The sequence below is a fragment of the Grus americana genome, chromosome 14 (genome assembly GCF_028858705.1).
Source record: "Grus americana isolate bGruAme1 chromosome 14, bGruAme1.mat, whole genome shotgun sequence".
NCBI lineage: Eukaryota > Metazoa > Chordata > Aves > Gruiformes > Gruidae > Grus > Grus americana.
This window is the reverse complement of record NC_072865.1, coordinates 8,022,313-8,038,370: the sequence shown is the minus strand read 5'-3', so window position 1 is coordinate 8,038,370 and position 16,058 is coordinate 8,022,313. Positions and strand designations below refer to the sequence as shown.

Here is a 16,058-nt window from a genome sequence, read left to right as displayed (position 1 = left end):
TCCCCTCAGCCGCCCCGCCGGGCCGCCGCTGTCTTCCTGCGAGGAGGGCTGAGCAAACTCGGCCTCTCCCTTCGCCCCGGGCGCTGCTGGAGCGGGTGCTCGGCCTTGTCCCTCGGGGAGGAGGCGGAAAGCGTCCCCGGCCTCGCCGGCCTTGGGGCTAGCTCTGCTGCCCCGGGACCCGCGCAGCGAAACACACGCCTCCCGCCGCGGCACTCGCCCGCCTCAGCCGCCGGAGCACGGGCTTTAACCCGGGTTTCTCCAAGCGACCGAAGCTGAACCGGCATCGTTCTGATAACAGCGCGAAAGCAAGCGAAGGGCCGGGCTGAACCGGCAGCTCTCGCCCAGGCCCTTGTACGTAACTCGTGTCGACATGTTCCACAAGTGCCTCTTCTTGGCTACACCACCACCCGGGGCTCCTGCCATCGTGCAGTGAGGGGGTCCTGGTTGAATGCTATTGAAAATGATGGTGGTTTTTTTACTAATTACAAGGCAGGGATAGTGAGAAAATTGATTTGGGAAACACTGTCCCAGGTCCAATCTGACTGAAAGCTTTGCATTTATTTCATCTTTAGGGGAAAAAAAAAAAAAGTAAAATGGGAGAGGGATGGAAAGACATATCCTACTGATCTGTACAGAAAAGATGTTACTTCTGGAAATGCTATCACCTCTGTAATACCAGACAGCATATGCTATTGTCAAAGGTGTGTGGGCAGCTGTAAATGGAAAATTATTTCATCTTCCTCAAGAAAAGACTTTGCACAAACAGAAAAAAAGGTTCTATAGACTAAAATTACTTCAAAGTCTGAAATCCCACACGTGGAACAATGTGCGTTAGCACGGGATGAACTGTGCTGAATCACACACAATGCCCTCGCAGGAAGGAGACTCCTCAGATCAGCCTCCTCCACCGTAACACTGACACAGGCGTCTTGCAGCCTGTTCTGACTGCTCCCTGCAAGACATCTGGGAAACACTAAAATACGTGTTTTCCAGGCAGTCCTTGCAATACCAAACGTGTCTCAGAGTAAATCTGGAGGGCAGGGACTTAATGCTCTTCCTCAATAGTTCTGCCTCTTGTCTTAGTTTATTGCCGGTGCACTCAGGCAATTAGTAATTCCTGTCTGTCCGTGTGACTACTAGAGAACCACAGTGCACTCTCTGGGGACCCCGCTCCCAGAAGGCAGCCACTCCAATGGGAAGGTGGTGGAAACAAATTACTTTACCCACAGAACATCAAGCAGTTAGTGAAGAAGGAAGAGATTTAAAAAGCAAGATGTTACTGCTTATAAAAGCCCCTGGCCAGATTGCCTGGGATCTGCCTGCCTGAAGTAATATTCTCCTGGCAAAAAACATACTCATAGTCCCTTGTTTTGGGGAAAGTGAAAACACCGGAAGGCTGATAGTGATCTCAGAGTTCCCTACAGCAAGCTTTCTAGGTTTATCCTAACATTACAAATAAAAATCAAATGGCAGGCTGAGGAAATCTTGCAAAAGGACATTCGGGAAGCTGAAAGCACAGGGACAGATGATAATAGCAGCAAGCAAGTACATAAATGGGAACATGATCGTAACAGGCAGGACTTCCTCCTGTCCCTGTGAGGAGGAGATTCTGCAGGTTCTCCCTGGACTGTTCCATGGGAAGCTGGGAGAGGCTGGAGAAACAGGCACCGTCAGTGCCAGAACAGGTTGGTACTTACCAGCAGATCATATTTCATCTTTGGCTGCAAACTCTCATCCCATGCAAATAAAAAGATTGTAAGTTGCTTTGCAATGCCTACTAAAAGGAAAAAACCCTCTGCTTTTGTCACTGTCTGTTTGCTAATTCAATGCTAAGTACCTCCAGCTCAGGCTAACACAATGACACTTTTTTTCTTCAGGTTTAAAAAAAAAAAAAAAGTGCACAGAGGTGTTCATATAATTGCAGTTTATTTCAGCATATTTATCCTCGTAGGAACCTCAAGATTTCACAGTCTGCTAGTCCGGAACTAGCTTGCTGTGAAATAAACTGCCTCATAGAGACATTCTTTATTAGGTATCTATCACTAACCTGATCTAATAATTCTTTGTGGGAGCTGCAATGAAGTGAGAAACAATGTTTCATAAACCCATCAGCGCCCAGGCAGCTTTAGTGCCTTTGAAGCTGTAATAGCCTGCCCATCCAAGCCAGCCCTCTAATCAAATTAGGGGAACCTGCACAGGCCTTTAAATCTCAGCTGGAGCAGCACTACCCTCTAAAGATAAGCCTGTGATGTAGCTGTCATCTGGAACTTACTGTTTTAATGGAGCCATTTGGGGTTCTTGGGACAGAAATGCTACTCTCCAAAAGGTCTGTGTGGCAGAGGTGTCCCGGGAAGAAGGCCTTTTTATTTTTTTAGAGCTCCAGTCAGAAATCAGACCATTTCCATTTTTTTGTACCTTGGGGGCCAATGGAGACTCTGCCCTAGCGCCTTCCACCAGACTCCCACTCCCCTCAGCATTTTTCTAGGATGGCACATATTGAACCTGCTAAAATGCTTAAACTGTCACAGCTTTTGGCACATACTCTCCCTGGGAAATGTTCCCGTGGCCAAGAATCATGGCACAGTCTTCCCTTAGGAGCATGCCTTGCAGTTATCTGCTGGTCCCCCAAGAATGAACCTTTCCATTCCTTCACACATGCTGATTTTCACACATGCCATTGTTTGTCTCCCCTCTGTTTATTTCACTGTTTTTCACCCTGTGGAGTTCAGTAAAAAGGAGTGTAGGGAAGGCCACAAAAGAAATGGTCACAGTAGAAAATGCAGAGAGTCCTAACAGAACACAAAAAGAGCAGTGAGCTGTTAAAAACTCTCCGTGAAAACCAAGGTGTAGGATGGATCTACCAGTGGTTGCTCTCAAGGCAGACACGCAGAGAAAGGAGAGTGACAGCATCATCCTGCCCTAAGCTGGGTAACACTTGTGTGATGCTGAGCTGCCCCAAAGCACAGGAAGAAGTAGTTCAGACAAGATGCATGTATAGGCTTGGGTGATTTTAACATTTTATTCTCAGGGCCATATATCTCAGCAGTAACACACAAACTGCCTTTGAGAAAAGCTTTTGTGTTGCTTTGAACACATGGCTGATGGCAGGCTTGGGGAGGGAAGTGTCCCAGGCATGGTGGTCACTGCCCAGGTGTCAGCTCGCAGAGGACCTCACCCGCAAGGCTCTGTTCTTGAGAGGACAGCAAGGCCCGTGGTCTGACGAGGACTGCCGAGGGTCACCACCATCCAAGCACGGCAGGGAGGACAGCACGATGGTCACCATCCACACAACAGCAGTGCAGTGTTTGGTCAGGGGGACAAGAGGGCCCAAGAGTCCCACCCCAGCCCCTCTTCTGAAGTACTCACCCACACAGAGTAGCAGCCAGCCACACTCAAAAGCTCCTCCCTGTGGAAAGCAGCTGTAGCTTGACCATGAGCAGTCACTGCAGTAGATGATGCTCCAGCACTGGGTCATCCGCAACAGTATCAACCTGGGGAATTTTTACTTACTTAGTTTGCAGTTAACACAAACTTCTAATCACTGATTTGGGTATTGAGAAAAAAAGAAAACAAACAAGTAAATACTTTTCCTCCTCCTTCCTTTGGCTAAGTTTCATCCAACCCCCTGTCCTCCACTGCTCCTAGCTTCACCTCCCCTTTGCTGCTGCTCACATGCAGTTTCTCCCAATTCATTCAGTGAGGTGACGGGTGATGCAGGAGGTCAAGTGTGTAACTGTTTGTCTTCACTTCTCTGTGCTGGGTTTTCTCCACTCCTCTGTGCTTTCCAGCGTGCCCTACCAACAAAGACTGTCCATGGCCACTGTCCCTTGGGGGTGTCCTACCTCGGCACAAGTCACCCACTATGGCCATGGTCCCTCCAGGACAGGATTACACCCTTGGGCGCAGAGCGCCTCCTTGCACAAACACATCTCCCTCCACATCTCCTCCAGCTTTGTCCACATCTTACATTTCTCCTCATGTGTCTCCTCCCTTCGTGGCTGCCGCTCTTCGTTAAACTTGTCGGAGCTGAAGCGCTGCAGGGCCCTCTGACAGGCCGGAGTTTTGGGGCATGGCGGGTTGTTCCCATTGATTTCAGAGCTGGCTGGAAGCAGCTGTGAGGGACAGACGGGAGTTCACAGCTCCTGCCCCACAGGCATCTCTGCAGCCCCCAGCTGCCTGAACCTGCCACGTACGACCAACACGGCACCCAGGCATGAGCTTGTTGGCTGCTCCTGCATGAACACAGTAAACCCTGTGGTTTATACCCAATACCTTCACAGGGAACCTGGGAAGGCTGGAGGAGAGCAGTGCGTGACGCGGCAGGAAGCCTATGCTGAAGAAACACCAGATCAGGGTAACTAAGCTTAAGAAGTAGAGAGAAGGGAAATCAATCACTGGAGCAAAACAGGCAGGGACAGTCATTTCTGCATACACAGTTTCAGAAAACACATTAAAAATTTATTTTAAATATATTATAAAAGGAAGTCCATTCAACTTTAAAAACACTAGGCATTCTATCAATGATTCCCAATTTATGAAAGCTACTACATTAAAGTGCTACAAGTCCTTTACCACCCCCAGATATTAGGCTGTTGGTCCTAATATGCACAGAAATAAATATACACTGATTCAAGAGGCACCATCCAGTTTTACAGATAAAATGCATGCAGTACAAGGAATAGACAAACTTAGACCTTATCACCAAGATCCTGGAGAATGCATGTTGAAACCAATTCCCTTCTCCACCCTAGAGGCTAAAGCTATTTGTTATTGTTATCTTAAGGGCTAACATTTTAGTCTATTAGCTTGATCAGTTTTTATCTTGTTTTGTGGTTGAAGTTCACATTTGCTTGCTCACTAACTGGGATTAGGACTTTTTTCCTAGACTTGAACTAGTAGATTTAAAACCACATAGATCCAGTGGCTTTATACAAAACTCCCAAATCCCCCACATCTGCTGGAATCACTGAAGCCTTTTAGGTCATACAGAAGCATCAAGAAAGCTCAAAATGCAGCAAATAAAGGAGCATACTCAGCTAGCAGAGGCAGAGTCAAAAAACAGACACAGGATTTTTATTAGGGTTTCCATAATCTATCATTGGCTAGTTTCATACAGATCTCTGAGTTAAAGCGTGACACTACAAAGGAGCAATTGGAGCAGGAGGTGAGTTTATTTCAGTTACACTTTAAATTTATAATGTGAATAAATCAATCTGACTGGTTAATGAGGAATATGAAATGGATTGACAACTGTGCGTTGAATGCTGATGGAAATTTCAGAGCTCAGCTTTCCCATTCTCCACCCTCTGCATCTCTCCCCTCCACTCAAACCAGGAGAGGACTTCTGCTATGATCCTGTCAAAGACCTTTTGATCCTACCCCCAGAGACTCTGACATTAACCTAGAGCTACTCACCATTTTGGCAACAGTTTGCTAACTATTTAAGAAGCTTTTCACGCTAAAGGATTGTTAAAATGGAAACCCAGATTGCCGCTTGTCAGATAAGGACCAACTTAGGCACTACCAGGCTCCTTTGTTGCAAGTGGTTAGAAATGTAGTAGGTGAGTAGGAACAAGGACCACAGCAGTTGGGAGCGGATGTGGGATGCAAGGTACACTTGAATCCCTTGTGCTAGCAGAGCCAGACTGTTTCAGACATAACTTTATGAGGGCTCTTTCAAATGAAACCGTGACAGGCTGACTGCTAAAGGCTGTCTGTTCTCTCCAGTCAAAACCATTCAAGCGTCTGTCCATATCTTGAAAGACAATTTAAAATAAAAGCTTCTCCCTTTTTACTCAGCAGTTACGTGATTGCCCGGTATGACTTTTAGGATATCTCTCTCCCCTTGGTGATGTAAGCCAGCATAGCTACTATAATGATCTTATATAGCTGTGAGAGCACTGTGCTCTTGCAATGCTGGTTGCTGGTGGTGCCTGTTTGACTTTCACTACATTGATGTCTCAGAGCAGCAGGGAGGAGGAAGGTTTGCTGACTGGAACTCTGCAGTAAAGGAAAGCAAAGCCCTGTGCCTAGACTACTGTAAAACAAACCAGGAAGAAAGTTAAGCTGAGAAATTGCTTTCTTGCTACTTCTGTATTAGAGATTAGAACACACTGTTTAAAAGTTCCCCAGTGATGGAAGGCATCGGCTTTCTGAAAGATGCTTCTGCTACAGATTTTATATCCCTTTGGGACTATTTGTGATTTCTGATTTGGATACTTAGAAAATAAAATGCAGGATCTCGCATGCCGGTCAAATGCATGAGCCTTCACCATGAGATAAACATCCAATAGCTAACCAAGACATCCTCTGGTCTAGCCTTAGTTGTTACAGCGTACCACGAGGAAGGTGCCGTCCTTTCCAAGTCTTCCTATCAGGAGTGACAAACCCTCCCAGAGTCATTAATGATATCAATTTAACAGAGGAAACCCAGGAGCTTCTGAATTACTGACATAAATTTTGCACCCAAGTCAGACATTTTAAAAAACACACACAAACACAAACACTGCACGTCAAGCTTTCTCTTACATCCTTATCTCCCAATCCCTTCCCCTCTTCTCTTGTCCAGCAAGGCACTAGAAAATGGTTCAAGTTTAAGCATTTGCTGTACATTTACATTTAAAAAGGCACATCTTTATTTTAATGATGCTGTATTCCCCTTTCAGTAAGGCCCACACTTTCCTCTATTATGGTGTGGAAAAGAAAGTTAATTTCCCAGGCATGAAAAAAGACATCTTGCACATATACGAGCCCCAAACCTATTACTCTGTTTGTAGGCCTTAGAGATTAGCACCAGTATAAATCAACAAGAGCTTCAAGAGCTAATCAAAGTAGTATTATGCGACATAAAACACATCCAGGGATCCCCCTGTTGTCTGGGATTCTGAAACTTAAAAGCAGCAGAATTTATGCAGCCTTGGAGAGAAGGTTTGTTTGAATATTTTTGGGGAAAAAATATGAAAACATTTATTTTGCATTAGTTAATCACTGGTATTTAATCTCCAGTCTTGACTTGCATGCAGATGTGAAGATTTGCTTATGTATTCATGCTTTAGCAATTTTGCTTACAAATAACCAAAAGTAATTGGAATAATTAACCAGATTGCCCAGCAAAGGCTCAATTAAAGATGTAGATGATGAAATACAGCTTCTATTTCTCAATCAGTGGATGGTTGGCTATATTAAGTCTTCTCATTAGTTAGCAAAGCCTCTAGGGTATTGAAAAGTATAATTGATGTAAATAAATTAATAGCTCTAAGCCCAGCGAGCCAGTCAGAATTGTACAGAATTTGTGGGGCACTGATCACACTCAGATCCCGAACCTTCAGAAAACAGGTCAACCATACTAGAGAAGGACCCAGTAGGACCACTCACACCAAAGCTCCAGTTTCCACATACTGGTGGTGGGTTGTCAAACAGGAATTGCCTCAACAATTACTTAATCTTTTGTTGCACACTGCTAAGAGCTGTCCTTTTGCTCCAAATTAAGATCATTAAGTGGTAAAAGACCTGTTCGTTACTGCAGTTCTCTCTGAAGCCAGCCTCCAGCAAGCCAAGCAGCTAGGACTCTCTACACAAGGTGAGCCCAAGTACAAAGCAAGCCATGCATTTTAGAAACAGAAGCTAATTCTCTCATTGGAAAACTAAGACACACAAAGTTGCAAGCTGCAAGCAGAATGACCTACAGTCCATTTATATCATTTGCTGATTGTGTCCCAATTATAAAAAACTAGCACTGTTCATGGACAAACAGCTTCTTGTTCCACAGGTATTAAAACATTCATAAAGACATCTAGTCAGGCCATCTAGCCATCCACAGTCAGCACTACTAGACTAATGAGAGCATTAATAACTTAAGGAAAGCAACGGTCAGACACAATGCACTGGAAAGGGGCTCTGTCTCCCACAGAAATGAAAAGGGATCCTTAATGACAGACATATTGTAGTTACTGAGAACATAAGATGTCATCTCTGTTTGACACTGGTCTCACTTCCTTAGCGATACTGCTGCAAAACTGTCACAAGGAAAGCCTAGAGCTTTTTTCTTTCTTTACTCCAGACACTAACACATTTGGCAAGCCCGGTCCCAGCTGCAATGCAGTGCCTGTGTTTCCCTTGCTTCCTGACTGCATGGGCAAGGTAAGTTGGCAAAACAGGTCAGACGGGGCCTCAGCTGCGAGGATAAGAGAGGTGGAAATGACTTTGAGCCTCATAGTCAACACATCAGGCTTGAGAGGCAGCTAGTTGTGTCCTAGTCTGCTCCCAGGTGACAGACACAGCACTACATGGCCTCACAGACGTCTGAAACATGGGCAATGATCCCACAACTGGCAACATCAGAAAGGGCTTCTTACTTCTGGAGCTCTGCAGAGGAAGCCAGCCTGCTTGTTTCGTGACACTAGGCAAAAATCTCCTTGCCTTCACAGGAAAGCAAGCCACCTCAGAGCAGAGCTTCCCTGCCCCTCCAAGGAGGGGAAGGCCATCAATTGTGCTCATCAAGAGTCCCAGAGGGGTGCCCTGCTCCTACCCTGAGTGTTCCAGTCTTCCACTCTCAGAGCTGGCTGCACACTACCTCCTCAGCTGGACAAACTGTGGAGCAGGGCAATTACTGGAAAAGGGCTGGTTTTATTGATTTACACAGCATCTTTGCAAAAGGTTAACTGCACCGTCATTCACAGCTTTTACGAGAAAATGCCACTGCTGCCTTCAGTATAAGACTAAGTGGGCTGAACTATTAAATCTGTTTTTGCAACAACTTAATTTTAAACCAGTGTGGGTTTTTTTTAAACACTTGCTTCAGATAGACTTGAAACCAATGGTTCTCCATTCATCCTTTAGCATCACTACTTTTTTCCAGCTCCTGGGATGAGACAATTCTGGTTCAGTGTCTGGCAGATCCTGCAGACAAACCAGAAGGGTGATACCTTGCACTGCTAACTGACTGCACAAGGGACAGGGCACTAGTGAAACTGGCCCATCGATCCCACACGTCTGCTTAAGCAAACAGATTTCCAGTCACAATAAACTGTACAGTGCTGTGGATGTTGGGAAAGGAAAAGAGATTAATAGCACATTCCCACAAGGCTAGAACACTACTGATCACAGAACTCATGACTGATGAACAAATAGATAAAGACCAATGGCTAATCTCAGCTCTGACTTAATTATCCTGAATTAATCTGCTCACATCAACTGTGAATTAAGTTAGCCTTCACACCTCTAAAGGAAAAATGGAAGTTGCCTTCATGTAGTAGATTTAACTCTGAAAAACCCTAGGGGTGTCCGTGCTAAAAAGATTCTGAATAAGAAGTAAATTTGGAACCCAATTTCTAAAGGCTCTTAGCAAAAATCTTCACCTGTAAGAACTGTGCTTACTTAGAAACCCTCTGCTAATCTTTCACCTTGAAGATTCAACAGTGAGTGACAAAGTGACTGCAAAGTGAATGGACCAGAAACCCAGATTCCTTGTCACTAATAACTACAGCGATATTCCTCTCACCTTGCTGCACTTCCACTAGAGCTCATTCCTCTATCAGAGCTATGATTTGGAAAGTCATAATACCTGTTTGAAATATATTTTGGTTTAGGGCAAAAAAAAAAAAAAATTCATTTTACATTTTGATGGCTTTTTTTTTTTTTTGATCACAGGATTAAATCTTGTATTCAAGATTTTACTTAGATGGACTTTGGAAGATAAAACACGCATGTGGGAATGCTTCAGTGGGTGGTATAGCAGCTACAGAAAGTCCTGGAGAGTCCCGGATAAAATCATTTAACATCAGACCCAGGTGGGAAACAAAATAGTCAAAAAACAAAAGCAAAAAAAAAAAAAGCAGTTTGAATCACATTCAGACTCCTCTAAAAACAGAGTTTCTGTTCCAGTCTCAGCACAGAAGTGGCTCTGGCAAAGCCTTTAAAATTCCACCATCCCCAGAAGAGAAGGATGCAGCATCTTCACAATAAAGACTAGCCTGCTAGTTAACCTTCTCCTGAGATTCTCCCTTTTACCTTCATTAACTGTTTAAAAAAAAGTATTCTTAAAAAAATTTTCTGTAACCCTCCCCAGTAAAAACTATAATTGTAAAATATATATTTTTTTTTTCTCAGTCTTTTAAAGATCAAGATTTCTGTTAAATTTTTCCAAGACGGTTGAGTTTGTGTGTTCAAATATCCACTGCTGTGTTGGAGATGAAGGATTGCAGCTGTTCATAAAGATCTTTCGGTCACTCTCACTGCAGTCCATACAGCTGCTGCTTACTGGATGGTAGAGGGTCTTGTCCTGGAGAAGAGAAATTTGACGTGAGGTTGCTAAGCAGAGAAGCAAAGCTGGTTTAAAACTAACAGAAAGAAGTCTTAAAAACCAAGGCAAGCTATTTTGTCACTTGGATGTATCTGAAGTTGTTCCACGCTTCACTGGTTGGGAAGTGTCAGGGTCCATTCCCAGCCCTTGGCACAGTATCCAGCCCAATCCTCACATCTGCGCTGGGAAGCTCTAAATGTGCGTCCAGAGCCAGGCTCTCCAGTCACAGCTCACATCCTGCCACAGTCACTCCGCAGCACTGTGCATGCGGGTTGCAAGGACTAGGACAGGACGTTCAGTCGAAAATTTACTAACCTGTTGGCCACAAAAGCATTGCTTAGCAGGAGGATGAATAAATCCTCATCTACTTTTGGCATGATCTTCTAGTATTTGGAACAAACCAATAAACACAGCACACCTCACTGCAAACAGGTTTTGCAAGGGTGTTGCATCACCTCACTGCCAGCTGTGAACAGGACTGCAAGGAGAGTGTCCTTCTGCTTAGCAAGCTCTGGAGAAGCAGTCCTCACCACTTCTAACAGGTGGAACAGGGGAGTCACCTCTTTCTAATCAAGGGTAATTAATGACACAATGACAATAGATTGTCTGCAGATTCTCTTATCACAGCTACATGAAGAGAAGGAATAAAACATTTTAAGGAAACTTAAGTGCCTACAGGCAATTTGACACATTAAATGAGAATACACATATGCAAGTGCACACACACACACACACACACACACACACACTCACTTTTCGGTATCTCCAGAGCTGGTTCCCCTTCATTCCATGACAGTCATAGAGGGTCACAGGGCTGCTGTGGGAAATGGCATCAAAACAAAACTTCTTGGTATGCTGAGGATCCCCGGGACGGATGTCTTCTCTCCAGCTGAACGTGAATACCTGCCAGGACAAACAGACCCCTCAGGATGGCTGGTACTGGGCACCGTGCTGTCACCAGCAGAACAATGTTCCCTTCTTTGCCCACAGGATGGGTGGGGATGGCTTCAGGGAAAGGACAACATCTTCTAGAGAAAACCTACTTCCACCTCTGGGGACAAGGACTGCTGACCAGGGGAGTCCGTAACAGCTACCCCGTGGACTGCCACACAGCATGCTAAGTGAGACTGTGCTGCTGCAAACAGCCATGCTTGTTAGCGTAGGTACTAATAGCAGCCTTGAATGTCTGCAATGCAGACATACATCATGGATTAAGTGAGCAGCTGACCAGTTACAGCACTTCACAGCTAGCACAAAAGGCAGAGCGCTACGGGAGCTCCAAGTTAACCTGCCAGTAAACACCCGAGTCTGCACAGGCAGACTGCAGTCACCTTGAGAAGTCTCTGTCCCACACCCTCTGGGACAAGAGACCAGGAGACCACAGCTCCCCAGGAGTGTCGGAAGGGCAATTACTAGGGCAATGCTTCCTGCTGCTCTCTTCTACTGACCCTGCAATGATCTCTTAGCACTTTCGGGTGAAATGAAAAGACGGGATACTACAAAAAAGAAGAGAAAGGGTTTTAGCCGTAGTAACTAGGCACAACCTACTAATGCCTGGTAATGCTGTGGCCTTGATGAAAGCTACTGGATGCCAACACATGTGGTCTGGAAGTCCCTGAGCCATGGGACTGGACCACAGGAGAACAGTCGGTGGAAGTACCACCACCCACATGCTCTGTTCCTTGCACTGCCCCTGTGGCATTTGCTTTAGGCCACAGCTCCAGACAGTAGCATGGTCAAGCTGCATCTTCAGTCTGATGATCATGGCTTGCTTTAGGACATGTTTTAAGCATCGCAGGACTGAATCTCACAGAAGATAAACTTGTTGAAAGGCAGGCACTGCTGTCAAGCTTTTGTTTTCTGCTTTGACAAGGACAGTGTCTCTGGCAAGGGTGCAAGTGTCCTCTGTGACCAGCCCTAGACAACATCATTTTGCAGGGCTACTAGCCTCTCAGTCCCCGAGAGGAAGGGCTGTTCTGTGGGGTCCTTTTGGAGCCAGGTGGAGGAATGGTCCTCTCTTCAGAGAGATCTCACGGGGCAGTCAGACCACGAATTAGCAGGGTGCTACTATTTGAAGCAGCGTGGCCAAAAACTTTTCCACAAATAAGCCACTTTGTTTCTGTCTCTCTTTTAAGCCTCTCTTGAGAAAGAAATTACCACAATCATTTAGGCTCAATGCTAGACAGAAGTTGAAAACACATTCTCCTCCTAAATATAAGCCAACACTAATTGTTCAAGATCCTCCTGACACAACAGAAGCTTAGTTTTGGACTGTGCCTGAGTAAATTGGTTTTGTTTCTAGTTTTCATGCATCAAAATTGATATGCAACAACCCTCTGTCTCCTACTACTGAAGCCAATCCCCTGAAGAGTTATGCATGGCTCTGTAATAGAGGCATTGTTTTCTTGATCTTTTCTCAGCTCAGCTGCTACAGTTTAGACAAACTAATATTTCCTTCCCTTCTGTTACAATAAAGCTGTCGTTTCTGGCACCTTATATGTTGAGAGGGTGAATCTATAGCCTGGCCGGTTTCATCTCTCTCCAGCAATGGTTGGGTGTTTATAATGCATTTGCCTCCTGTCAGAAGGATGATAGTAAGCGGTTATTGAATGCTTCTGCAGGTTCATTAATATGCATGATGCTCCTCTATCACTTCTTCCAGCACAACCTTTGAAGTTAATATTCACTTTGTTACATATTACAGCTGCCTTGTTACTGGTTTCTTTTATTATTTTGGCATATTGTTTTCTTGTGCTTTCTTTTGTTCACTCTGAAAACTTCAAAGCAGAGGTAAAAGCTCTGCACAAAGTCTGCCAGGCTCCAGCCCCACCACATGCACAAGCCACATCCTGCTACAAGCCCATCAAATATGAGCACATGAGCCTTGGGGTGCACAGCAACCTCTGTTCACCTCAGAGTTCTGTGATGGCCTTCCTTCTCAAACATTTGTTCTTATAACTTCTCCCTCCCCAAATTTATTCAGGGGGTGATGATTTATCAGAGGGACTGTTACCTGCACGTTGTTCCATGCTGCCTCTCCTCTGTCCTTCACACAGTTTTCCAGCCTCAGTGGGGATCCCAGGGCTCCATGCTTAGTATCCACACACAGTCCAGTTCCTACATTGCGTATCTGAAATAGTAAATTAGTCACTGAATCTCCTGCTCTTACCAAGTGACAGGAAAAAAGGCTTAAACTGCCTCAAATAATGGCAGTATTTGTATAAAGACAGTTTTAAGATTCCTCACTTAACTATGTATCTGAGCTGGCAGGTAACAGCTAGAAGAAAGCACAGGAACCCACAATGGGAGCCATCGCCAGCTGTACAATACCCTCCAGGACACAGCAAAACCCACTAGCTACAGGACTGCACAGCCCACTGTGTTGCGTGTAACAATCCATGATTTCACTCCTGGGGTGGTGTTTCCCAGAACACAGCAGACTTTCAAAACCAGGGATGGTTTGCCTGGCTTTCAGATGGGAAAGCTAAGGAGCAGAGCAGCTCACCACAGTTGTGTAGCCCTTTGGAAATACAAGATTTCTGCTGTTGCTCAGCTGCCGCCTCTCCCTAGTCCTCCCTGTTGGCACATTCTGTCTTCTACTAAATACGCAACATGCAGAACAAGCCAAGTCTCTATTCTCTTTGTAGCTGTGCACTAATAGAAACGGCTCCTAACTGCCGCCTTTGATCAGGCCAATATAACAGTAGAGGAGTTCTGGTCTTTGAAACATTTCAAGCAGACCTTTAAACACTCGCTTGCCACCTTACTCACAGAAAACTGGTACTGGAGCACGTGGATAAAGCAACTTTAAAACACCCAAACCACAACCTGTTTGCCCGCTGCAGATTTCAGAGCGCAAACTTGCCTCTCCCCAAGCAGCTGCTGGAGGCTCCACTGGCGGGTAAAACTTTGGCAAGTCCCAGGCGACCTCGTTCATAAACCACTTGAAGCTTTTGCAATTGAGGTTGTTGCGAAGTTCCTTCTGAGCTGCGACGTCCCCCGCAGAAAGATGCCGGTACTCTGGTCTACGCTGGTATATGTACTCCGCGTATTCGTCCATCCACACCTCAGCCACCCGCTTCAAGTTCTGTGTGGGTAACAGCCACGTGTGAAAATGAGAAGGAAAAACACCTGAGAACACTCTGCGCAAACTACTGACATTAGCATTCAGAACAGCTCTCATGTTTTTGCTCAGAAAGGATTTTCATTCACATCCACTCTTTCTCTCCAGCTTCAGGATGAAGATTATTTTTATTATTCTCTAGTTCCAAGGGACTTTTAGAAAGATATTTTCAGTTGAGGTCAAAACAGAATCCTGGCAGTTGGCCATTATATCTAGTTCTTTGTGGCTAAGAAAAACAGCATTAATCAAAAGTTGGTTTTTCTTCCTTTTTTTCTGTAAAGAAGCTAGTCAGAAAATGATGCTGGTAAATACCACTGGACATTCAAAGGTCTCTGACAAAAAGCTGCTTTCTTAAATCCTTCTTATTGCATCTTTTATATCCATCTAGGTATGGGATTTGCAGTACTCCCTTCTGGAAAGCTTCAGTTCACAATATTGGTTCTAACCACTATTTTTCTGTTTTCTGGGGCAAAAAGCCATCTAAAAGAAACTCCAAGATACTGCAGGAATACAGAACTTTCAGGTTATTACACTTCAGAATAGAAGCAAAGGGTTTACTTCCTGGCAGCAATATATTTCACGTATCACTGTAAAGCTTAATCCACTGTGCAATTCCAAGACAGCAATGAACACCACCCTCTTGAGATACTTGCCCTGCTGCTGATTACAGCACACTCAAGCAACTGTTGGACCTTGGACTGTTCTATGGCAACATCAGGTACATTCTTGATGCCACACAATAACGTGCCATGTGCTGTCATGACTTCAGTGACCCAACAGCACTGCCCACCTTGTGTGAAGGTGCCAGTCCAGCAGTGGCCATTTACTGCTAAAAAAATTAGGACATTAAGAATGAGCAGTGTGGTGACACTGCCCCAAACGCAGCCTACACATAACAAGAGGAGGTGTTCCTCTCAAGGTGACTGTACAATCTTAGATGTTGAGAAACAGCCTTCGCTACACCTGTCTGCCATCTCCTTCCAGCACTGTGGGAGTATGCAAGAGCCAAATACTGAATCAAAAGAAATATAGCTCCTTCCTGAAGAGATGGCACCAACAGGAGAGCACTCTATCGCTCTGACAGGTCATTGCTGGGCTGAGTAATAAATCCAAATCTATAACTAGGGCAATGCTGTTAAACTGGGAAACATTTTAACACTGTGCAAGCCATAAGACTGCAGAACAGCAGGGTACCTTTTTGTGTTTTGTAGTTTTGCAGCCTTCCTGCTCCTATGATTTTTTTCTCCCACCAGAGGGCAATGCAATCCCTTCTCAATTTGGAAATTAAGTGGAGAAAGCTAGTGCACGATAGGCAAAAGCTCTTTCCTCTTTGGGCTACACTAGATTAAGAAATAAGATGGCACAGAACGGTCCATCATGGAAAATTACAGCTTGCCCATTCAGTGGTCTGCGATGCTTGAAGTTGAGAGGTCTTTCAATCACCAAAACACAATCACCACACTGAAGCCTGCTGGTCTTGGACAGCACAGCTATAAAATGACTGAAGTACTATACAAATAAAGCCATATCTTGTTTTTATTGGTGATTCTATAGTCAGCGCCTGATCGCAAAGTCTCTTCCCAACACCTAGCAACGGCTGATGTCTGGAGCATGGCAGCTGTGCACACATGAGTC

General features: G+C 45.0%; 1 protein-coding gene across 1 annotated transcript in view; it reads right to left on the bottom strand.

The window, feature by feature from the left end:
• Positions 1-4,453: 4,453 nt before the first annotated feature.
• The window catches only part of GALNT10 (polypeptide N-acetylgalactosaminyltransferase 10), a 90,052-nt gene continuing 78,447 nt past the window's right edge, over positions 4,454-16,058 (bottom strand). The window contains exons 9-12 of the mRNA XM_054841774.1: positions 14,166-14,387; positions 13,314-13,430; positions 11,054-11,203; positions 4,454-10,279 (exon numbers count right to left, since the gene is read on the bottom strand). Coding sequence (XP_054697749.1) covers positions 10,112-10,279; positions 11,054-11,203; positions 13,314-13,430; positions 14,166-14,387 — 657 coding nt within the window. The 3' untranslated portion in view covers positions 4,454-10,111. The remainder of the gene's footprint in view (positions 10,280-11,053; positions 11,204-13,313; positions 13,431-14,165; positions 14,388-16,058) is intronic.